Consider the following 25,725-nt stretch of genomic DNA (forward strand, 5'->3'; position numbering starts at 1 on the left):
CGCTGGGATTCTCCGTGTCGCGTCGATCGAACACGCAATTCCCAGTTTAGTAGCTCTCCTAGCTCTGTCACTAGATACAGGTATATTGGAAAATATATTATTGGAAATTTTCGTTCAATGCTTTTGCCGGACACCCGGACACTTGAGGAGAAAATTATAGATTTCGGGAATTAAAGAATTCAAAGTTTCAGAAACGCAATTACGTTGGTGGCTCAGAGTTTGGAATCTCTCTTTGATTAAATCTATAGCGAATTTACTATGGTAGTATAGCATGAAATTGATACTACGAATATCTATGGCAATATTCCTCAGCTGGAAAAATACTTTCTCAGAATAACGGAATTCTAAGCTTTGGATTTTATAGAAAAATTCTTGGATTCTTGGATTCTACGGAGCGACAATTCCAATTTCTATGTTGTAGATATTACGCCACCGTGTATAGTGAGGATATTCGCATTATCTCATAATGGAATCTTCGAAGTTGCTTCGTATCGTAGGGAATTAATTTTCTTGCATTGAACGAAAGAAGAACAAACAAAAGCGTCTATGTCGTGTTTCTCTAAACTAAACTTCGGCTACGAAGTTACCGTTTCCTGACAGATACACCGATTTGGTTGCACAGTCCCGTTCGTGGTTTCCTCGGCTCTCATAATCGTTTTAGGGTAATCGGTGTCCTCGGGTTATTCGCTACGGGTGGTACAAATGTTCGCGGGTCGTACGAGACGATTTATCGTGGAACTTGCAGCAGTTTGATCGCTTTAAATGGGGGCACCTTTTTCCGAATTACCAGTTCAAATTAATCGTTCGTACGTTTCCCGTAAGATCAGACTTCCACGTGCGTTCCACGTCCATTTCCTCGATTGAATCAATTCGAAAGTAACAGTGGTCGTTACCAATTACACGGATGAAAAACACAAGGACGTTTTGGCGAACACGCGAAAAACGCGGATGAAAGTCGATACGGTGGCAGATTTTCGCGGCGCCAAATAAACGCGTATTCGAGAACGGTGCGAAAGAAAGGAGAATCTCGACAGGAGATAATTTTCCTTGCGAAGAGAGAGAGAGAGAGCTGAGAAAATTTATCGATGCAAACTACTAAGACTCGGCAGGGACGAGGCGAGTTTCAAGGACCATCGAACGAAAGGCTAATTAGAGGAGTTCTCTTCATTGCCTGGAGCTATGCCATCGAAACTGGGCTGTTTGCACCTCTAGCTCTGGTCGTTTCATCGTCTAAGAATAATTGATTCTCTCCTTCATGTCCCTTTCGAATCGAACGTTTGGTTACCTTCCGAATTTTTTGCGCCAACGAAACGCCAGCTATGTTGTTACGGTACTTGGCCATTTAATTATGAACACTGAAAATTTTCAGAATTTTTCACTTTTCTAGCAAAGTAGAGGGAACCTGTGGCAATTCTAAAAGCAAAGATTACCAAGACGATGCGTATGTTTCTAACTTTTGCCTTTTTACAAATTACGAGTTCCATCGTTTATAATACGCTCTGTATGCCATGCGTGCCATATATTTTCTGTCCTTGTTATTTTGCCAAGCATCCTGAATTTCCATCTTCGAATCTTTGAATAACGCGATGTTCTACGATTGATAGAGAAAAAATAAAAGTAGAAAGAATATAAAAAGAAAATCGCTAAACTTTGGGCGTGTTCAATGACGTTCGAATAGAATTTCCAGATCGCAGGAAATGTGAGGATATTCTTCTGGCCAGGGACAACGGTCGAAGAAAAATCGTACTGACAAAACTTCGCGTATCTAAATCATCTGGCGTACAAATAGAAAATAAACTGCGTCAAGCGTAAAGCAGTGTCACAGTTTGCGACCATGAGGTTTCTTTCCTGACACTCGGCTACGAAAATAATCTTCATAAATAGCGTGGCGTATGTAGAGAAGCAAAAGAACTGTATTCAAAGCTGGCGCGCGGTGTCTCGCCGTTTTTCACCAACTTTTTTTTTCCGCCCAACTTTCGATAAGGGGGATTTATGAAGTACAGTTTGCCAGGAAATTCCCGTAACACCGAGTCGCCGTCGCTGCGGTCATAAACGGAACTTCCACGGAATATAGCGAGGCGCCGCTTAAGACCCTCTTGCGAGCCGCGTTCACGCGGATTACGATTAGCAGCGGAATTTCAAGCGACGACGATGTGCTACCGCGCGTCTCTACTTCCCCGATAACTTCAATTTGCATCCTGTTTCAACCGCCAACAGTCATCCAGGAGAAAAGTTCGCCGATAATTATTTGATACGTTGCTAACCTTTCCCGACATATTTTCCGCAAAATCAACCCGCTTGTAACTACATCGGTATATCTGTGTTCGACTTTACATCACGCTTGCGATGTTGATGAATGGTACAGTGGACAGCAATGAGAAACGAAGAGAGTTCTTGCGGATGAAATTGGCGATTCAGATTGTAGCACAGACACTGTTAGGTCAGTGAAACCGGGGATAAAGAATATCCGACAGAGACGATGTTCGTAGTGATAAATATGTCGCAAATGTATAAATTTCTATTTTTACGAACATAGTTAAAAAAATAAAACCTATGTAGAGGACTGTTTTATTTGCTAGATATCAAGAGTACCATGTGTTTTTAATATTTCGTGTATTTTTTCGTATTATGTGCGTTTGAATGATTTTACGAAAAAAAGGGAAAAACGACGCTCATTTATAACTGCGTTCCGCACGGTAAAAAGACCAATCTGCGTTGCTTCTTTATTATCGAATATAGTTTTTTCCGCGTAAAATGCAGGAAAATTAACACGTACCACAACTAGCATTTCATTAAACAATTTCTCCGAAAAATCAGAAATATAATATATATAAAATAACCCGCTATAATATATATAAAAGACCGAGTTTTTTCAGGCATTTGTCTCGGTAAGGGACGACTCGCTCACCGCCAGTACAATGCGATTACAGGGATAAAAACGTACATACGTAATGAACTGTGGGGGAGGAGGGGGCAGCTGCTTGAATTTGAATTCCAACCGTATCCTTAATGCCTAAGAGCGTCTGAAACACGCCACGTTCGTGCCACCGGCATGTTCCAATTCGAGTCACCCTGTCGCGTCGTGTGTGCATACCGTGCACGGACGTTTGCGAATTCGTCGCGCGGAAAACGAGAAGAATACAGCGCCTCGTGGTCGAAACGCGTGCCCGTCCGACTTAACGCGAAAGTAACCGTGAAAAAGGTGCATTGAGAAAACCGTTCCTCGTGCTTTTCCACGAAATCTTGGTAATCGTGCAACTGCCAAGGCTTAGCTTCTTAAGATTTCGACAGAAAATTAGAGAAAAGCTGGTGTAGTAAAATTAAACGATCCATTCTGCTCCGCCTCCGGGGATTCTCAGAATTGGCGAGATTTAGAAAGAAAATTATAGAAAAGGCAGGGGAATATAGGGCGGTAAGATTTAACAAACTCTGCTTTCGTCTACTTCTCATAAAATCTCCGAGTATCTCGATGGCTAGATTCGAAAAATCTCGGAGGAAAAATCAAAGGAGAGTTTCGTGGAATTAAATATGGACGACCCAATTTTTGCGCAAGATTCACGGTGGCTCGCTGCGCGGGCCAAGAAACAAATAGAGGTCAATTTATTTTCGTGGGGCGAAGCAAGTACATAAACTGCAGGCGAAAATACCATGTCTAGACGAGGTTGAAATAGATCGAGCAGGCCGCAGTGATAAAGCTAATTTCACCGGAGCCCGAGAGATTATCGAATTTGTGGTCAGAGTGTGTTGCCGCGCGTCAGGCTGGATCCGCCGCGTGCAATACGAAACCAACTTTCTCGCTTAATCAGTGAGCTTCCCTTCGAGGCAAGGAAAACCGAACAGTTCTACTGTCGGTTCGTTTAAACTTTCCCGGCAGTGGCGAACAATAGCGAATTAACTGAACTGTATCTTACGAAGAACTCTAAGAGGAAACAGCTTTCTGGGAAAAAGAAGAATTACCGTTGACTGGATATTTTGGTTGAGACGCGACGTCGTCGTTAAGATTTTGCTATACGATTCGGCAGGAATATGTTTTTAATGGCGCAATGTATACGACCGGTTGCTTCGCGTTATTGGGAATATAAAGCTGCTACGTCGTCGCGTCTCACCGATGACGCATCGCTTCTCTGTACCGAGCATGATATTTCCAAGCCGCAAGATGAGTGGGCAGAGTTACATTTTTAATGGTACAATGCACAGTCGGTCACTCGTCTGCATTGGGATTTAAAAATATAAATCTCGCAAATAGCGTGTCCTTAAAATCGCAACGACGTCGTGTAGCTCGTTTGCACCGTGCTACGTATTTCCAAGACTCCGAACGATTTCACGGAATTAAATTATCGATTAAATTTTTAATAACGTAATGCACGAAAAATTGCCATTTCCCTGTTATAAATACAGTCGCAGTCACAATATCGCGAAGAGGTTGCATCGTTTGTTCGCATCGGCCTTTAACAATGTAAACCTAGCAAATCTACAACGTCATTCCTATGCATCAGGAAATCACAACGACGTCACACGACTCATCTATGTCGAAGTCTATTTTTCGAAGCTTATTTACATTGCACGACGTTGAAAGATCGTAAATCGAACGAACCACGAGGAATTTCGACTCGTAACTCGTCTGGCTTATAGGGCGAACTTGACCCATTAAGCAGGTTGGATTAATCAAGTTTGTAACCCCCTTCTTTGTTCTTACGTAAATTTAGTAGCTAAGGCTTCGTCGCCGGGTTCCGGAAACTAAGACGAACGACGCGTACGCGACCATCAGCCTATTTCGCAGCGTCATAGGTTTCTATCGGTAGTACATTGAAAGACAAACAGGACGCTAGATTGCTCTATGCGTTTCTGTTATAATATAATTCGGCCATAAACGATTATCGATCTGAAACCGAGCATAAATGGAGCATATTGTTTGAACGAGATAGGGGCGAGCGAAAAATTACGCCGCGCACACCTGAAACATTCAAGCGGAAATCGATCGACCGAGACTCGCACAACGTGCACATACGGAAGACGATAACTGTCACGAGCTATAGATGTTTAAAGACGCGGCGATAAATATTTGGAGAGACCGCCCACGGAAACCGGGCTTACGGGCTAGGCACCGAGCAATCGGAAATTCGAGACGTCTGCCTTTCACAATCAGAATTTTGGTAATTGTTAGCATATCACATTTTAGGGGGCTAAAAAATCTCAAATCAAAGGAAAAATCTACGTCGTGATTATAAATAAAAATTGAACGATTGTCGCCATAGAAAAGAAGAGGTATAGTTGATCTATACTTTCAGCAACTTCCAAATACATTTTCAGATTTAAACTTCATCCATATATAGTCGTGGCAATCGCGTTTCGTCGCAGAGTTAATGAAATGTCAAAATCTTCTATATAACACACACACACACACACACACACATATACAAAGGAGTTTTCTATGATAAGCGTGCAGATACTTTGGCGAGCTATCCGATCTCGTGGAAAGATCAAGGTGGAGAATCTGCAAAAGAAAATCTGCTGGAAGAAAAAAAATAGCCTAAACGAATCGTCGACTGGCATCGAGGCTGATCCGACGTGATCCCTCGCAAGACGGATCGAGCGAAAAAGACGTGTTTCCAAGGCGAGAACAGGCAGCCAGGGAGATTTCAGTTGATGAGAAAATTCGAAAAAATCCTGGCGCCAAGCGGTCGTATCCCGAACAAAAGAGGAGTTGATTTTTAACCCTTTGCCAAACCCCTCGTTTCGTTTCGTTTCGCTCTTCAGCGCGACAGTTTCTCCGCTTTTTGTTCGCCCCGCTTGAAAACGTCGGATAGTCCGAGATCCTTTTGGAGAAATAGGAACGATAAGTCACTGGGAACGATCGCGTGACGAGCGAGCAAATGCTCGGAGCACTCGTTTCTATTCCGAGCCGGAGACATTTTCCGGTCGAAAACAATTCCATAAATGCGAGGCGCCGTGATATGCTACGAACGAAAGATACACGACCCCGCGATCCGTTTCCTCGCATTAATCTCCATTCGAGCACGTTCTCGCCAGCGTAACTACGACTCGAAAATTTACAAGCCCGAGTGAGTGGCGTTCGCGCGAAAAAAATGAGCAGGAGAAGCGATGAATTATTACGCGGCGTGTCCATGTGTTATTCTTTGAGCACGCCGCGTGTTTTTTCATAGACTTCGTCCCTGTAAATCTTCATTTCCGTTGACCCTTTTTTTCCCTTCCATTCAGAACGTAAAGAGGAAAGGTAGTCCTGCACGGGTTACGAAAACATGTCCCCCTTAAAGGGAACAAACCGATAACCGAAACGCTAACTTAACGACATGACAAGAACTCGCTTAAAACACTGGAACAATTAATCTGTACCGTGTACATTACTGTACTGATTTTAATGAAGATGCTGCAACAAGGATAAATAGCTTGTTGATAAAAATCGCGGTAAGAAATACCTTCGCGGTGATAAAGCAAACTAGTTTGCAATTTGTTGATAATTCTGGCGTTAGGTTTCCAACGACGATTGAAATGGAAATAAACGTAGAAAGACAAAGTGGAAGGTATCTCCGTAAGAGAAGAAGAATGCGAGGCAAAGAGGGAAAGAGCGAAGTTCTGGCTTAAATTTTTGAAAGAGTTCGACAACTATCGTGCCTGCGGACTATTCGCCAACTTTCCAAGTAAAACAACGAGAAACAAAGTTACTTCGATTAAAAGACCAGCTGTTCGACGCGTGAAAGTGTTTAACCATGTTCGCGGTACGCTCCACGGTAGAAAGAAATCGCGATTGCTCGCTGGAAATAAAAAAAAAAAGCGATCGGGTAAAACGTGTCGCGAAACTGCATATCAAAATTTCAGAGGGTGACTGGTCATTATCCAGGGTGAATTTAGGAAAAAGCAACGAAACTGGCCAACATTTTTCTCTGTTTCCGTGGGTTGGACACTTAGCGGCTTGTTTTTCAACTCCTACGTCAGCGTACCGTGACGTATGCACGTCCAGCTCTTTTAATCGCGTGTGACCTACATAGCCGCGGCTCGTCTTCTGTTTACTCGCATGTAGCCGCGCCGGATATATCGGTATCTCTGGATAATTCGCGTGCCGATTAATTCCAATTGCCGGAAACCTCGTTGACATTTTTCGCTCTATACGTCCGCCAGTTGATTTCAATTTGCAGCGACACGACCGCGTATCTTCGTGGCGTTCTGATTCATTCGAGTCGACGAGCGATCCAACTACGTTTGCCCGATAATTCCCGTGAAAAAATAGCCGACGAGCCCGATCAATCTCGGCTCGCTGAACCATTCGATTATCCTCGACGAGGAAGCCATAAGAAATAGGGTAGTGGAAGCAACAGATTACGAAAGGGATCGTCGCGGCTTGAAACGAGCGGCTATTCAAAGAAAACGCAGCAACGGAATTTTTAACGGCCACTTTTCGTCCACAGACTTTTTCGTCAACTCTCTCTAAGGACACGGCCCGAGCTGATTAAGGTCGGCCAAGTGGATGAAAAGAAGGAACCGAGGGAAAGATAACTCCGGCAGTCGCGATAAGACGGTGGGAAACGGACGATCGCGCGTCTCGGACAGCGTTTCGTATCGCCAGGATGCGAATTGATCCAAGCTCGCGCAAACAGCGACACGTTCAAGGCAGAAACTTTCGTACTGAATGGCTCGCGAGCATTTGGTTAATTGAAAGTTGAAATGACGGCGGGAAATTTGGCTGCGGTTCTGAATCAATTATCCATCCCTCGTCGTGCTTCGAGTTTCCTAACGATGGAAAGCCCCGGCATCCTCTCTCGTTTTTTCTCGGGTCGACGAGAAATTAATTCCAGCGCTCGAAATTCGGTTCCATCGATTGCCTCGGTGTAACGAGCTCGGCCGAACGTCACGGATAACGAGGCTTCTCGGCGGAATTATTTTTATACGGGAAATATGTAAAAATACATTTATACGTGTAAAGTAGATTTTAATCGCAGGCAAGGACTCGCGTAAATATTTGCCGCTTCGAGTGAAACTTCCCCTGCGACTATCTTAGCCAGCGAATGAAGTTCCAAAGGTATCTTAATGGGAAAAAAACGAGCAACGAGGTTCACTCACTGTGAAGACGATCGTCGACCCTCGCCTGAAGCATGTTGAAGCTCGAGCTCGGCCGATACGGCTGCTGATCGCGAATGCCGCCGCACGCGAACTGATAAAAGTCCTTGCAAGGATCCACCCCCTTCTTCATGAACGCCACCATCCGCTTCGACGCTTCCTCGCAGGCTTTCGAGTCGCACAAGCCCTCCGGGCCATCCCTCTCCCTGATGCAGGCTTCGTCCTGGAATGGAAATTCTTTTCTTGTTTCTTTTTCTCGTGTTTCTACAATGCTTCCTATCTTCCTTTCTTTTCTTTCTTTTTTTTTTCTCTTTTTTAATTGTACCGTAACTTGACAGCAGCGAAAAGCAATTCGAGTTAGTGTCAAGGATAGCATCAAAGATTAGACGGTATTACGAGGACAATTTTCCGTATTCCGAGACGGTAAATGAGGATACGAGAAACGACTGAAGAACAAAGTTTAAGGATTAACGAGAACATCTCGCCGAGAGGCGAAGGATATATTTAATCATATTATACGTTCAGACGTTTCATCGTAAAATTATTAACGCGTGCAGAGACGTCTTCGCGTTCTATTTCGCTAATTCGTTCGCGTTATGAACGTCTACTGTACTGGATCGTGAACGATCGAAGCAACGAACGTGTTTTTCCGAAAGTTGATTCGATTCCTCGGCGTGTAAAGGTGAGCTGCTGTCTCCTTCCTCTTCTTGCTGGTTAACGCGTTGAAGTCGCGGAATATTTGCCAGCGAAATCTGGGATCATACGTCTTCCTCGAAAGAGACGAATGACGTGACACGAAGTTCGGGTCTCGCCGAAGATAAATAAGAAGAAAAGAGAAAGGGGAAGAAGGTGTGAAGAATCACTGGCGAGTTACGTCGCAAACCTATTCGACGAGTCGCTAAAAATTCGAGAACCTAACGAAAGGCCAGCCGTGGTTGCGTCCACGACTTTCATTGTCATCAATTGCTTTTCATCCGGACCGGATGGCCGTACGTCTTTTTGACAGAGACGGATGATCGTTCCGCCAATTGTGCCTTACTTCGCCAACAGACCGGATACGACCAAGTGAAATTAACGTCAACTCGACTCTCCAGAACTCTTCATTTATTTCCGTGGAAAGCAGCATCTAAGCGTAAGAAATCGTTCGAAATCGAATCCCCTAGTTGCGGTACTTTGATAACTCAATAGACAAGATTCGATATAAATTGAATCGGTCAGAGGGAAGGGAAATCTGACAAGTGCATGTTCCTTCGTCTTTTTGATTTTCGTATCATTTGCTAGTGAAAAACGTGTACTTTTCGTACAGTACGGAAAGAGGAATAATTTGTTGGAGGTGACGTAGGGACATGTAAATCGCCGTCGAAACATTTCACCCTTCAAGGAAACCTAATCTACATCGTCCAATTTGGCCCCCGCGAACCTCGTAAACATCATAGAAGCCATGTTATCAGGCAGTTATCTGCTATCGAGCCGCCAAAATAGGGCAAGTACGATCTCGACCCTCGATAAATTCTAGTATCACGACTTGTTTCACCACAACTCGTCGGCTTGTCTACTTTACCATTACCTTTGATTCCCTATATCGATGTATCTCTTATTAATGTGTTCTCTGATTAATCGGAATTCCTCCGGACTAATCAGACGGCGATTAGTCCGATCCGGTTTGCCAGGCGTGACGTTTACTCGTCGAATTTCTCGACTCAAAGACGCGAAGCTTGTGAAATTCTTCGGAAAGTCGTCCGCGAAATTTCGGATTCTTCGACGCACGCGAAATGGAAGGAACCGCCGAAGAATATCCTCTCGACCGAAAGTTTCTTCGATACGAGGAGTCTCTTGATACGCGGGAAAAATGAATTCAGGATAAATAGAATGAAATTACGCTCGTAAGCTTTCAATTTATATTCCAGGCACGGCCTACCGCTCTCTATCTAAATCACATCTTGGAGAAGATGGCTGAGCTCGTTTCACCGTGCATTTACCTCGTCCCGACCTAACCCGCACGCACTCACCCCCGCTTAAGGAGCGAAATCGTAGCTACGACGAGCACGTTTCGTGGTTGAAGCTCGGTTACACGTAAGAAAGCGTTCCAGATGCTATGGAATGCAAACGGAATTTTCGCCCGCCTTTGATGCCACGCGTCGATCCTCGACGTGAATTCTAAAGTTGTGTGTATGATATGCGTTTGCGACAAGGAATACGCTGTTCTCGTTAAACGTGTATTTCTCGTGGTTGTGATATTATGTTACAGCAACGTGGCACGAGGGATTTGTTCGCGTGGCATTTGGTATATTCGCGTTTCGTCAGTCATTGGTTAACTATTTTTAAATTTCTTACTTTTCCTCCTCTCGTTACCGACTATTTCTTTTTTAAGCAGTTGAATTTAAACTACCCCGTTAGAACCAGAAGACTTCTCGTTTTCATCTGCTGTGATATCCGTACGCGAAGTACCAGCAACATTTTTCCACGATTTAGTGATTTTTAATTCGCGTTTAATTCGAGTAACACGTGTTACGTATAACCAAGCAGCACATATCGACTCTAACCCGAAATGTTTCGAAAGGATGGCAAATACGCTGGATTATCCAATGGACTAAATACCGTGAAAGAACAGGTAGTATAGAGTACCTGTTTTAATCAGACACTTCTGACTGTAGCAACTTTCGAGTTGGGAGTTGGAAAAGGAATGAAAAGAGGAAAGTTGCAAATGCACCGAACGAAGGAAACTTGAAAGAGTGAAAGAAGACGGGGCAAAAGGATGAGGGATTTCCTCGTCGATTCAAGAGTCCGGATGCGAAAAAATAAAGGTCAGGAAGAAGGGCGAGACCTTGATCCAGCGTAGGGTTGACATTTGCCTCGAAACCTTAGCTCGTAGTATGGCTTCGTCGCGATGCAGCACGTGCTGCTCTAACGACCCGGCTCGAACTTCCACCGGGAAAAGCATTCAACGACTCGAATCCATCATTTGTCGGCGACGCTGAATATTCGATATCGAATAAATCATCCACAGGATTCTCCATATATCCACCACAACGACGACTACGATCTTCTCGACGTTCTCGATTCTCGTTTACCTAATCCTCGTTACCTAGGATCGCGCAAACGTTTTCGAAAGTAAACTGCACGATATATATCCTATATATTCCGACGGCGTATAATTCACGTATTTGACTGCGATTTGAAACCAGTTTGATCAAATTAAGTTTGAAATTTTCATTTACATAAGGTGCCACCACTTGAAAATCGTTTCAATTAGTTTAGCCTTACAGCTACGAATTCCAAAGATTCTCGCGATATTATACTTCGACATCGTTTCTTGCAATCGGATTCTACAAGAAAATCGAGCTATTTATAAATCGTGGTCTGGTAATAACAAATAACGCGTCTGTTGGCTTTTCATTTTTATACGAGCCAGCAAGAAGGTTTAAAAAGGCGAACAAAAATGAATACACAATGAGATTAAGATAAACATTGTTAGTTAAGCTGGAGATATTTAAGCGAGATATTCCTAGCGTGGAATAGCTGTATATAAGGCAAATGTGTTAAGTTAGGGGAACGTCAGCGGTATATTACGTCGATATAATCAATCCTCTGGCTACGTCCGGAAAATTCGAGCGGCAATCTGCTTCGAGTCCCCCTAACTACCACCGCAGACGTAATTGCTGCAAACTTATTAACAGGCTAAAACCGAGCGAAGACACGGCGAAAAAGAACCGTTTAATTGATCGTGGATTACCTGCAGGCTTTTCTTCTCCGTTTAATCCTCCAGAAACGGCGTTTAACGTCGCAAAGAAAATTTAACGACTATCATAGAACCGAGACGATTACGATATACGATATTTAATAAGATCTGATGCTGGAGAACGATTCGAACGAACGCGTCGGCCGAGCATCGACCGCGCTTTAAATAAAATAGAGCGTCAGCGAAAGGCGGCCTCGGTTCTGATAATTCCCCCGTAAAAGTGTCTGTAACGGGCGAAGGGATTTTTATACAGCTGGCCAGGCAAATTGAACCACTGTTTTATTGAAACGTATATATTGCGCGCGCCACCTCGAGTTTCGTACTATTCGCAATAAACTAGCCCCCACGACGACTGCGTATAAATTCGTTTCTTGCTCGTCTATTTCGAAAGAAAGAGTCGGTAGAAATTCGCTTTCGAGTGAAAGTAAACGCGAAATACTTTGCTGGTTTTTCCAACTTTTCGACGAAAGTGGAGCGACAGGAATTTGACAAAAGAGAGACAAGCTGCGAATGAGATGGAAGCAATTACGGGGCTTGACTTTGCGGCTGATCGATGTATCAAATCCGTTGAACAGAGTTCGAAATGCGATAGGTTTCCGATATATGTTTGTATAACTCGAAATATGGATATTGGTATCGATTAATAGAAGTTTGTCGGGCATCTCGTAAATGCACGTTGATGACAGACTAACGCGTAACAGTCACTTCTGTCGGTGACAATGAAACCATAATTGATAACGTTATCCTGGAAATTTCGAGCGGCTGTTGATGATAAACTACTCTCCTTTCCGCGTACATCGCTCGTTTATAATTTCTTTCCTTCTTTTTTTATATTTAGAATTTCTCAAACGGTGAAACACGTCGTTCGAGTAACTTTAAAGTTACAACGCCCCTTCGCCCCGCGGTAATATCTCGCCGATAGAATTAATAAATTCTTATCGAACAGACGGTCGTTCGAGGGAATCTATTTTTATATTGCACAGTTTATTCTCGCTTCTCCGCGAGACGATCGATCGATCGCGCGTTAACGATTACACCCCGGCCTTTAACCCCCTTTCGAATTTGCAAACAGCTCGTTTCGCGGCCGAGCGTCCAAGCTGGCAAATATTTTTTCGCTCGCTGTCCGCGAACGTACATTAACTGCCATCAAAGTAGCAACTCCTGGAGGCAACGAATCCGCGGGCAAAATTAATGTTGTCCGTAAAAGCAGCGCAATCTCAATAACTCAGCTCTGCTAACAATCAGTTGAAACTTGTAAACAGCTTCCTTCTATTAAAATCTCGTTCGTATTTCCTTGCGAAAGTATCTCAAATGCTCTGCTGCGAGTTGAAATATCCGACTCATCTCGATAGATCGTTTAGGGAAGAGGAAACGCGATGAATCTGTTCGACGACGATCAACGTATAAACAGCTTGTCCAAGTGCATATTGAATTACGATCGCCGTATCCAAGGACCTTTAACTGAATTATAGCTTGCTTAATGTTAATTGAGAAGCCGCATAAGGATAACTGCGAACTGATACCAATTATACGGCCATTACTCATTCGAGAACAACAAGGGGTGCTACGCATTTAGCTCTGTTGAAGGTTTCCGGCAACGACCGTGTCAAATCCAATTGAGATTACATGCTCCGTGTATAATCGCGTTCTATGCTGTTGATAGCGACGGTTCGCATTCCAAGGCATCGCATTCAGATTCGAGATACTTGGTCGCAAAGACGCGAAAGAACGAAGATTCTATGTTCGAGATTTCGATTTGTGTGTTGTGATCCCCGAGGGACATACGTTTCAAAATATTTTCTGGATGATCGACGCGGTTATTGTATACGCGTATATTATTTTATATATTCCACAGTAACATTTTCTATAAATTATCTTTCACAAATATACCGCGGATTTTTAGAATTTTAAATATACAAAAAATACACATAATGCGTGTAACATGTACACAGAACGATTTAACCAAATCCTCCGTATTAGCCGAGGTGCTTTGAACTTTGTCATAATCTTATCTTCTGCGAAATTTCAACGACGAAAGCATAAGCACGGCCAGGTATCGCGAAAGCGTTTAATCAAACTTTCCTTCGATTAAATAATTAACTGAAGCTAAATGCATGTACGACATTACATCATGAAAACGTTTTCTACGAACACCAATAGACTTTTCCGAGTATTTTCTTAGGCCCGATCCACATTACCTCTGACAATCAAAATAGGACACTTTCTGCGCTACCTGAGAGGTGGAACTATTTATTCTTTACACGGTTGATAAGCAAAACGGTATGTTGTTGTTCCAATTATTTGCCTGTTACACGAGGATGAGCGATTTTAAAACAGATCGAGCAACGCTATCCCGAGTTGAAGGAAGATCGAGAGACACCAGCGCGTCTCAATAAAACACGTCTAGAAAATATTCGATCTCGTTTACATCTGGAGAAGGTCTCCTATATCGGAAGCGAATGGAGAGGAGAAAAACGCGAGGAATCAGCTAAAAGACGGAGTGCGACATTTTTCTCATTCCTTGGCGTGGCACGAGTTCGCGAAACCCTTCACGACAACTGATCGCCGAGATATATGGGCGAAATTTCCGTGGATAACCGCTCGTGTTTTGCTCGTGACGTCTCCAGCTTTGGCGACATGAAAGCGCGTGATATAACGCTTCAGGGAAACACTGCCGGTGAGGACATAAACTCTCACGGTCTGGCTCGCACGGACAAAACCTGTTACACCACGCTTACTAGCAAACAGCTTACAAATCGTCCTCCTTCATTGAGCCTCGACAGCAGCAAAGACAAATTTACAACGTACGTCGAAATTCGTGTGTTGCAGTTAAACGCGGAAATATCTTTACTTCATCGAAGTGATAAATCATCGCGAGCCAATGTACATTCATGGATAAGTGGTACGCGTATAATCGAACGTCACAATCTTTCAACAAGCTATTGGATAACGCTATGACGTTCGGTTAGTTACGTGGATCGTTTTCACGTGAAAAATTGAGCCTCTCAGAAGCCAAACTGATCGACTTCGCTTTTTATAAATCCCTTCGTTTCGTTACGATCGATACTCGAATTGCTCACTCCTCTAAGTTTATCCGTCGCGAGACGACAGCGGCGAATTCCACGGTAAAAAGTTTTCACGAAAGATGGTAAAATTAGAGACTGGATGAAAATTCGGATAGCGATCGTTCGACAAAATAAGCGAACCGATGCATCATGCAAAAGACCGGTGATAAAGGTACCGATATCCCAGCGATCGAAGCAGCCTATAGAACGCGAGACAAGACCGAGAAGCATCGAGTACATACGTCGCTTTATGGTACAACCTTCGTTTTACGAGGATACCAGCCGACGTCACGTTGAATCTCGTGGAAATATCGTTCGGAACGTCGATCGGTTTCCCCCGTGATTTCATTTTTCGGGAGAACGCGACACGTCGATGAAATTCTCTCGGCAACGTCTCGAAATTTCCATTTACTGTCTCGTATGGCGCGTTTTATACCTCCTTAACAGACATTTAAACGCTGATTTATGCCTCTTCATCGCATTGAACAGCGTGGAAAAACATGAAGCTCGTCGTGCTACCTCGAGTTGCTCTTAATTCGCTAGCAAGGAAACAACGATGCAGAAAGCACCGCGATATTCCATTGAATAGCGGAGAGGTCTCGCGCGGAATGGTAAAAACAATGGTGCGGATTTGAAAAGATGGCTGTCACTCACCACCGGTACGCATTCACGCGGCTGCTCTCCCTCCGGCAGCGTGGTGATGAGGAAGAGGACAGGACTGGTGACGAGCAAACTGGTGACAAGCAGCATCGCGAACGTGAGCAACGCCTTGTGCACGGCCTTACTTCGACGAAGCCAGTAACACGGCACGCAGCATATCCAAGTACCCTGTTGCGCGGCTCTCTCGACATGTACCTGAACAACCAACACGTTGCTTCGATTAACAAGAAAGTTGTAGTTGCGGAGTTTCTTGCTCGTTGCGGACAAAATTGCGCTTTGTATTAAATAGAGTTCGATACGAGGCAAGAGGGAGTAGAAGGTGTACTATAAAAGTTAGAAAACGAAAGACTTTGGAGAAAAGACGTTGGAGTACGTGAAATTGCGTTAACAAAAGATGGGTGAGAGCTTCTCTGCTGAATTCTTTTATTAGGACAGGAATCGTTTAAAAGGAAAACAGAGAAGGAATGGAAAAGAAATGTCGGGGAAATGGAATGTCAACACCGTACTGGATTATCGTGAAACGACGGATAAGTGACTGAGTGAAAAAGGAGGATCAAACACGCCGGAATGTCGTCATTTAACTTCCGTGTTATAGATCCTGCTAATTTCAACCGCTCGTAAACCGAGCAAATCACCAGCTACTCACAAACCAAACTGGTCAACTCCATTTTTCGTCAATTTTCTCCATTTCTTTACGTATCTACGTGCTACGATCGATGTCCAATCTTGATTATTTTCAAAAAATTCGCTCGTAAGCAAATACAGCGCAAATAAAAATAAATTTCAAGTTAAATTTAAAGACACCACGTTCACATTTCTCTGCCTTTCGATTGGTAAAGTTGAACAAAAAATCGTAGGAAAAGTCGCGAAGAAAAATAATTACCATTGGCTCGTCTGGAAGGCCGGATCCCTCTTCCGTGCCAGGATTATTTCCGGTCCCAGGGGGACCGGTCGGCGCGGGCGTAGTCGCGCCGGGTCCGGTGCCCTGTGCGTGCACATGTGCGCCACCTCCGGCCCCAGGGGCGCACAAAGTGCGAGGACTCAGGGGTAGCCTCACGCTTGCCTCGCCACGGGATCTGCTCCCACCGCCACGGGCCCCGCGGCCCCCGTAACCCCGGCTCACCGTGCACAGAGCCACATTTGCCGGGTCCCGTGGAACTCCCTAGCTCTCTAAAGGCCGCCAATCTCGAACGACACTTCGTTCGCGATCACCAAACTTGCTCAGTACCCAACCCGTCACCGATACTGGCCCAGTAGATCAGTCGATCAGCACCCACGAGTCTCTCTCCCACCTCTGCATATTTCTTCGTTCCTCGTCGATCTGTCGAAATAAGAAAATGGAATCTTTTATATGTATAACTATTGATAGATTGTATGATATTGCTACACCATGTTATGTAATATATTCAGTAACGAATAGACTGCGGATGTCTATGTATTTATGGGAAATTTAGAAAAATATTAGTACAAATATAGATAATATATAAGTAAGATGAACAAATGTGTAACTATGCTAAGATGGTCTATGAAATTTTCCTGCAATCTCACGATTGCAGTAACGAATTACAGCAACTGTATAGACTCGTTAATTATTGGTATTTGGAATAATGTTTGAAAAATAAATTTGATATTTGGCTGGATAGCGAATAACGTTCGAACGATAGAGAACTTTTGTCCATTTAATGGTCGGTTTGATCCTCTTTCGAACACCGTGTAAAGATTAGATTCAGACCAGTAACCGCGACCAACTAAAGTACAGAGTTAAAAAGGAACCGCCGATAAGAATGGCTTTGCCAAATGTGCTCTCGGGTATCTTGGACACCTTTGGTTGTCTCCCTGGCATTGCAATTGTCGGGCTGATCTAGATAACGCGCTCTTTTGTCTACGTAACACTCTCTAACTTTATCTTGCATTAACGCTATTGTTTAATACGTGTAATCTTATCGTTATCCTGCCTTGACGAAGAAGAATCGTTTCAACTTGCGCGAATTATTACGTACTAATTAGCACATAGATAGATGGAATTCAATCCCTCAATGTCAAAACGTCAAGCACAATGGACACGAACAGATTACTATAATCGAGCTAGTGAACAATTAATTGTCTCGGACGTCAGGTTGACGTGCGTACCTTCGTGACGAAACGTAGGTCTCTCTGAACCGAAATTTCTGTCACATTGATCATTCGGTTCGTTTCTTCAAGATTTTGTACTAAGCTCGATTAATCGCGACGTTGATCTCGAAGATAAGATCGTTCAGCTAAGAATACGATGGAGCAGAGTGCGTGACACGGAATCATTTGCCCTGGAGAGTGTCGCAAGAGCAGAATTGTCCAGATTTGTCCATGCTTCTCTTTACGATGGAAATTCTTACGCGAAGCTGACTTCATAAATGCAACGTTCTTGCGTTGGTAACAAGCCACGTGCGATTTATTTTCATATCAAAGTACGATCGTACCTAAACGACTGCCGATTATATTTCATTATAAGGGAATTATGTTCGTGTTTAGCGGTGCGTAACACTGTGACTCACTTTAAATGGGACAAAAAATTAGTCCTCTGCTCGAACATAGATGTAGATAAAACAAGATTTATAAAAGCCAAGGTTACGCACGAATTAAGTCATTCTCCTATCGTAAGAAGCGATCTTAGGACTCTACTAAATCGCCTTTATAGAATCCTCCGTTTAATCTGGATTACTTCCAAGTTGTTTGCACCGTGGGATTTCTAATTTATGCGCATTTCTTTGTCGCAGCGATACGCACCGCTTCATCGACCGAACGCGAATCGAGAGCATTCTCGAAAAAAAAGGAAAAAAAAAGGAAGAAAAAAGAGGGAATAGAACGAACGAGTTAAACATCAAGATCCGCGTGATAAGCTACGACAATCTTAAAACGTCCACTTGCATGTACGCTTTGGTCACGACTAGACCGCCCTGCCTATCTCATTTATTTACAAGTAGCGTGATTGCCTTAACAATTCATTACGTTTCCTTCGTTGTTAACTTCTCAACTCTGAAATTTACATTCCAGTCGAAACACGGCCAATGACGAGACCAGCCAACCTTTCCACCGACGTTGTCCTGTCCAACAACCTTTTCTGCTTCCTAAATAATTCCATTGGTCGGACCACGTGGTGAATGTAAGAGGACAAATATGCTGGGAAACTTTGGCTGATTTTTCTTCCTACCGTTCAAATTACAAACAATACGAAAGTTTTAAGCTGGGCCAACAAGAAATCTGCCGGATAACTCGATAAACTAGAGACTTTGCGTATAGTATTTCCCGCACGAACGCTGAAATTTTCTCAACATCGCCGAGCTGTCTCTCGTTCCGCGAATAAGAAATAAGGTTTTGTCGTTGACTGAAAGTTGCAGCCGTCTGATAAGAAAAGTATAAGCTGTCCGACGTAAAACCGACCTCATTCTCTAACCAACACGCTGCAACTCGCCAGAGACGAATCGCTCTTACGCGGGGACAGGCTGTGTACGTTTGCTTTGCTCGATTGTTCGCAACTTTAATACGAAACATTCGATAGATCGTATCTATCAGAGGGAAAGCAGGTAAAAGGTAGTTTGTGTTTCGTGCATACGTATCATCGAGATGATTTCAAGAGTAGGTCGATCAGCACTTGGTGGAGATTTGCCAGTCAGATCAACGTGTATCGAATAATTTGGAGCGGGGCTTACGCTAATATCGCGCGGCGCGATAAGGGATGGCCGATCGGTCGTCAGGATTTATGAAAATGACAGCAGACGCGTCGGCATAGTTTATTCATAGGAACGACAGCCACCGAGCTGATATATTCGCCGATTATTTTTTGCATCGGGATAAAAATATTCAGGGCCGATGCGAGATCACATTTTCCAGTCAATGGAGTACGTGATCGAGGCCTCGGAACCGCGGCGAAAAGAAAAATGTAAACGAACCGGCCGAGCCGAATCGAGCGTGAAACGTAAATCCAGAAAAGAATGGAAAGCGCACTTCCGCTTCGTGTCGCTGTTTCTCTTTTCGTATTTCACGCGAGCATAGAGAACGGCGGCTCTGTCTTCTTAAAGTTCGCCATCGAGTTACTACGCTTCGAATATCGCGTCTTTCGAAACGTTGATCTCGACCAACTTTTGCGCGGCCACCCAGAAAACTTTTCCAACGGAAGCGGATTTGCTTGTACGCAGTTTCAACGAGAACGCACCGATCGGCGGGACCCATTTCGGATTGAAAAAGTTTCGGCGCACCCACGTCCTCCGGTTAATCGAACCGATGCAAAGTTTCCAGTATTTTTAGGCTCCAGCATTTTCGTATCGAACGTGCTCTACCTTACGTGCAAATAAATTCCAAGGTCGAATCCCTGACTGATCCATGTTGGCGAATTTCACCAACATTTCGATCGACGCCGATCGCTTCTTCGAAGAAACCTATACGTAGAGAAGCTACAGCAATTGTGTAAAGCTTAATCAATATCTGCGGAGTACAATACATCGAGCAAGGTATCGTATCGGAACATGTGGTCGTTTCAAGGGTAGCGTATTTCTCTATTTCGCGTAGGACGCGTCGTCAAACTGTAGCAAGTTTGATACGCTGTGCATCTACGAACGTCATACGGTGCTATTTTCGCAACATCATACGTTACATGTAAACAATTACATAAAGTCGCCGAGGCTCAGCTCATTAACAAGGTCGTTAGTTGGTACAAACTGGTGCGAGCTTGCTGGTTCGTGTAACAATTTTTTCCCAACCTAACGCGCTACGCTTACTATTTAGAACGTTATTTATACAACGCTATATAAGAAAAAGAAGAAACGAACGTATCAGCCAACTCTCAACAACAACGATTAATCTGCTATCTGATGTTTCCAATTGTAAATTTCCATCTCGAGGAGAATCTGAACGTTTACCGAGTAACGAACTTGGTTATTTATTTATTGCAATTTCGTAGATCCGAGTTCGCTCGTTAACAACCACGAAGAAGATGAACGAAACCGACCGTCAATTTTCACTCTCGCCGTGTATCATTTCCATACTATCCTCTTTAAAACGGAGAAAGGGGAAAGAAAAAATGAAAACAATCGATCGTCTTACCTGTATAAAATCCAGCAACGTGTCGACGAAGCTTCGACGAAGATTATTTCCTGGCGATTTCACTGGTTCGAATGCCACTTCCGGTTCACTGGACGTCCGCGGGAACGAATGACCGAAGCGCGGTTCGCGTATTTCTGCGTCTAGTCGTGGCGGGTACGGGATAACCGGAAGTCGAGAAAACGCGGCCCTGCTTTACGGCTGGGGGTAACACGCGGACTGTCGGACCAGACTCAACCTGCAACCACCGTGCCGCCTCTCTCTCTCTCTCTTCCTCTCCCACTCTCTCTTTCTCTCTCTCTCTCTCTCTCGCTTCGCCCACCACCTCCCCATTCTATTTCTCCCTCTCTATCTGCCTCTCGCCCCTTCTCTTTCTCGTCTAGCGTCCTTCTTCAATTTTATCGTCTTCTTCCTTCCATCTGCCTTTCGAAATCCTATTCGCATTTCCTTTTTTCCTTTCTTCGATTCACTCGCTTCGTTCTCTCGCAACGAACGTCTTTCTCGCCCCATTTTCTCTATCTCGCTGTTTATTCCCTTGCCCTTTGTCTCCTCCCGTCTCTTATACAAATATTACCTTCTCTGTCTTTTCTTGCCGTTTCCCGTCTTGCTTCTGGCTTCGTCCACCCTCTCCTTCTCTCCAACATCCGCTATCAAAGCCCGGTCGCAACGCGCAAGCCCTCGATATTCAAACGTTGCGAGCATGGTCTACGAGCCACTACGAAAGCTCCGAGTGCGTTCCTTTTGTTCGCCGTGGAAACTTTGTCAGCCCGGTAACGCGGCTCTAAATAATGGCTTTTTTTTCACCGAGTACACACCCGCTACGAATACGCTGCCACGGGGAAATTACTCGTTGCTTTTTGCCAACCGGGAATCGTTGTTGCCGCACGTTTATCCGCTTAATCTCACCGACAGTCGAGATCGATTAGAAGCTGGACGAGCTTCGATCGCCAATTGATCGCGTTGCCTGTCGTTGGATATAGCAGGATAAGGGCAGTCAAAAGAGTCCTTGAAGCGATTTCTCTCAAACTATGCACCATTCGATAGTTTGGCAAAAGAAATGATCGTCGACTTGTCTTCGACCCTTAACCGAAAGGCTAGTTTACAGGGAAAATTCGGATTTTCCCTATTTTTCCTATTTAATGGGATATAGAAATTCTGAGAAAATTCTAGGGCACGTTGATGTATGTCGGAGAATTCTTTTTGAATTTTTCGTTGCCTAATTTTTTAATGAATTATAAAGCATGTATACACATATGTTCAGAAAAAATTTGTACAATTATTTGCAAATTTTATTACTCGTAAATTTTGGCTCATAGATCATATGTCTTACTTTGCTCGATACTTTCTTTTTCTTTCTTGCGTTTGTTTCATGTTAGTCGGTACGGATCGTTCAAGCTACGATAGCATACTTTTATCTACGTATCAATAAAAAGAAGGTAAGTAACGAAATAAAAAAGTAAATATTGTCTGTTACCATTTTCTGTTACCTTTCGCTGTTTCATAGGTTTGTCGCGAGCTTACGTCGTTTTAAACTATTACGAGCTGCTGTAATTGCCCGTTGCCTACTTTCCTCAACTTCTCCATTAAAGCCTGCATCAATGAAACAGTGATCAATGCAGTGCCGTTTTCTACGGAAAAAATAAACTTAAAAGAAAGTAAAGTAAAAAAATTTCTACAATTAATGTGTCATCATTTGTAGAATTAGCTCTCTCTCTCTCTCTCTCTCTTTCTCTTGCCTCCAAATGTCCTTCCAATCTTTTTCCAAAATCGTTTGGTACTCAATCTTCCTCCTCGCTTGGTGCTTGAAATTTTGTCCAACGCGATTCAATTTTTTGCAAACAAAATATGTCACCAATAACTTAAACAAGCAATATAATAGAAAATTGAGCATATTGAAAATATCTCGAGCCGATGAGCCGGTCAGAATTTCCAAGGCTCCGGGTAATTTATGAAAAAACTCAGCAGCTCTCGGCTTATTTGTTTCTTTGTCAGAATGGCAACGCAAAGCTTTCTCCGATATGCTCTCTGAATCTGAAATGGTACGCTATATTGGACAAGTGTAACTTCAATTTCGGTCGAGTTTCATATCGCACATATTTGAAAATGATACATAGTTGATAAAATCAAAAAAAAAATAATGCACACCTCTTCCTCCTACTATCAATTAATTCACAAAGATCCATTTTTTAGTGATCGCTTCCGTAAAACGCTATAAACTATAAACAAACAGTGTACAACGTACAATGGCTCTCGGCATAAAATCTATCACTCGTATCTGTACCACCGTTAGTGATAAAATAGCAAATGCTGCAGGCTGATATGCTATATATATGTAGCAGTTATCAGTGGCGCGAAGGAGGGTGAGCAAGAGGGCACTGATATCAGTGAGCGCGAAGAGAAGCGAAAATAGAGGGCATCGATATCAGTGGCGAAGGTAGAATTGGTAGGAAAGCACAAGATGCATGCGCGGAATACGACCGTGCGCGGATCCGGTTCCTCCTGTTGTCGCCATATTGATCTTTCTGGCTTCACTCGGCGGACGCTGTCGAACTTTCAAAATCCCCTCGATCTTTCGACATTTTCCCGAATCGATCGCTGTTGCACGATAAAACGACGATATACGGGACGAAAGTAACTTCTGCTCTGAAAAGCAGACAAAACGAAACGAAAGGCAACGAATCGCCGGCCAATTTACCAGCGATATACATTTTTCTGCCGAGAGTACGCACACGCACGGCCAACAGCGTGCGTGTGTATGTAGGTCGAGTTAATGAAACACCAACGAAATCTTATATTTCGCGTATCAATTTGCGCCGTACTCCTCTCTCCAACCGCGCGACCGTTTATTATCCTGATCCTGCCGGACGAGTGGCACTCGCGTATCCCTGAGTTTATGCGGCGAAACGAATGACATGCTCGAAACCGCGGTAAATGCTTTCATTTGTACGGAAGCAACAGCTCGAGAAACGAGTACATCGTTATTTCGAATATTCCATCGCGAATAATTGTTGCTGCGAAATTGCTCTCGATATGCTTCTGTAACTGACGTTTCAACCGTTCAGCCTTGAACCCGATCGGGATAGGTCGAGCTGTAAAGTGATTTGATCATTATATATACATATAATCTCTGTGAACATAAGCGTGTTACGTAGAATCTCCGTAAGTACAAATGTTTAACACATTTACCTACGAACACAAAATATCTAGCGCAATTTGATCGAAAGATCTTTCCTTCTATTTTCGATGATACCATTCACCAACGTTTCTCCATTGTTCATTCTCGCTGTAACTGGGATCAATTTGTCTACTCTTAATATGAAACAGAGAATATGTACACACATGTTGCAGATACTTATCTATTAACGAGATCCTGGTCACACGAGAGTTCCACGTTTATCTGTGATAAATAGCTTTCAAAATATGGCTAGAAACGTGTAATTTAATCGTCCTGAGATCTCAAGATTGAACAGACTCGCGTTTAAAGTCACTTAGACCGGCATCAATTTTCATCAATTTTCAATTACTGTCGTTTTATTAATACAAACTAATAATAGCTACCTGTTACTTTTATCGATATCTTCCAACTGTATCGCACTTGCGTGAAATGAGATCAGAAGGCAAAATTAGGTTAAAGAGGGCCTCGTTTAAGGTATATGTTATAAATGTGCAATAATTTAAAAGTAGCCAAATACGTATGGCCGGTAGCGCACATTAACAGCCGTCTACCGAGGAAAAAATACTGCCACCTTCTATACCCAGAACGTTGTTATAATCTTGATATCGCGGTATTGTAATTTCGTGACGTTGAAGCATTATTACATTATGACGTTTCGACTTATATCACCGGAATGATGTAAAGTCTTTGTTAATTCAGGAGCTTGAAGTTTTCGAATATTTCTCCGCGTCTAGGCGAGCGGACTTGTACGACCGGAGCATTAATCGCGGAAGGGCTCGGTTGAATTTATGAAGCCGCGTAAATAACGTTTTAACAATGCCGACCCAATTATGCAAATTGGCAGTGCTCACGATCCGTTCTCGGAGCAGTTAATTACGCGGATCGATGGCAATCTGTCAAGCCTTGTGACTGGGAAAGCGCGAGCCATTTTACTCGTTACTCGTTACTTACAAAAAAAAAAAAAAAAAAAAGAAATAAAAAGCAACCGACGTGACGCGGCGTAACGCGAGGAAGAAAGAAAGCCGCATTAACCAGCGGACCTGTCCGCGTCGCTAGAAACATTCGGATCTAGACTTCTAAACAATGGTTCCACGTCGTCAGAAGTTGGTCGTTTCTACCGTTAATTGGAGCACGGCGAGTTAACTGAAAATTATTTTTAGGTCAAGACTGACTCGTGTTTAACTATCGATTTGAAAAAAGCAAAAAAAGGAAGGTGAGAAAGAGAAGGGAAAAAATGGTCGATGTTATCGCCATCGTCTTGGCGTCAACCAGCCGAAACAATCCATTAAAATATTCCATCTGAAACCAAATTCGGCGACGTTGTACAGTCGTCGTCGTCGTTCCCCTTTGGTCGTTCTATTTCTTTTTCTTTTTCTTTTTTTTCGACGTTATTAGTGGAAACGTTCGTCGCGTTATCGATTGGATAGCTGTTTAGAGAGAAGGGGAAATTGATTTTGGCGAAAACAGAAGGAACGTTCGGTCGAACGGTGATTTTCAGATAGACAAGCCGAAACGAGAAATCGCCGTGTCATTATTTCACGGTTCTTGCTATTTTAATCTGTTCGCCATTCATTGGTGAACAAAACTCGATTAAAAGGAGAACGCGAGATAGCTTGTTCTTTTTGCCGCGAAGAATCGTTGTCGGAATGAGACAAAGGCACGGCCGATAAATGGCTCGTGATATTCCGTTCTTGATGCAGCTTTGTGCACGGCTGATCCGTTTTTCGACGGCCGATCGCTTTGTATTTTCTCTTTGTATTTTCGCATTGGTTCAATAAAATACATTAAACGCGTTACGAACGGAGCGCGACGTATGGAAGTTTTAATTTCGTTACAGGACACGTCGCTGCTTTCAGATTTTCCCGCCTGTTTCTATATTATTCCCTCTACGATGCAAATTTCCCCACCTTCCCCGGACAACCTGCTGGTATTCAGCGCTG

The 25,725-nt window shown here is 43.5% G+C and overlaps 1 protein-coding gene and 1 long non-coding RNA gene across 4 annotated transcripts in view; both read right to left on the reverse strand.

Annotated features, from left to right (window-relative positions):
* Window positions 1-20,845, reverse strand: part of LOC100644013 (neprilysin-1) — a 74,222-nt gene extending 53,377 nt beyond the window's left edge. For both annotated transcript variants that reach the window (XM_020863260.2, XM_020863259.2), the window contains exons 1-4: window positions 20,614-20,845; window positions 16,421-16,858; window positions 15,532-15,732; window positions 8,077-8,296 (exon numbers count right to left, since the gene is read on the reverse strand). In XM_020863260.2, coding sequence (XP_020718919.2) covers window positions 8,077-8,296; window positions 15,532-15,732; window positions 16,421-16,423 — 424 coding nt within the window. In that variant the 5' untranslated portion in view covers window positions 16,424-16,858; window positions 20,614-20,845. The remainder of the gene's footprint in view (window positions 1-8,076; window positions 8,297-15,531; window positions 15,733-16,420; window positions 16,859-20,613) is intronic.
* A 962-nt stretch (window positions 20,846-21,807) lies between these two features.
* On the reverse strand, window positions 21,808-24,749 carry LOC125385073. 2 transcript variants are annotated; one of them, XR_007224028.1, is made up of 3 exons: window positions 22,756-24,749; window positions 22,098-22,641; window positions 21,808-22,025 (listed from the first exon to the last, which is right to left on the reverse strand). It is a non-coding gene; the product is annotated as an uncharacterized LOC125385073 (long non-coding RNA). The 2 variants fall into 2 exon arrangements; XR_007224027.1 differs by having other exon boundaries at window positions 21,808-22,641.
* Between the last annotated feature and the right edge of the window lie 976 nt (window positions 24,750-25,725).

This window comes from Bombus terrestris, chromosome 5 (assembly GCF_910591885.1).
Source record: "Bombus terrestris chromosome 5, iyBomTerr1.2, whole genome shotgun sequence".
NCBI classification, from domain to species: domain Eukaryota; kingdom Metazoa; phylum Arthropoda; class Insecta; order Hymenoptera; family Apidae; genus Bombus; species Bombus terrestris.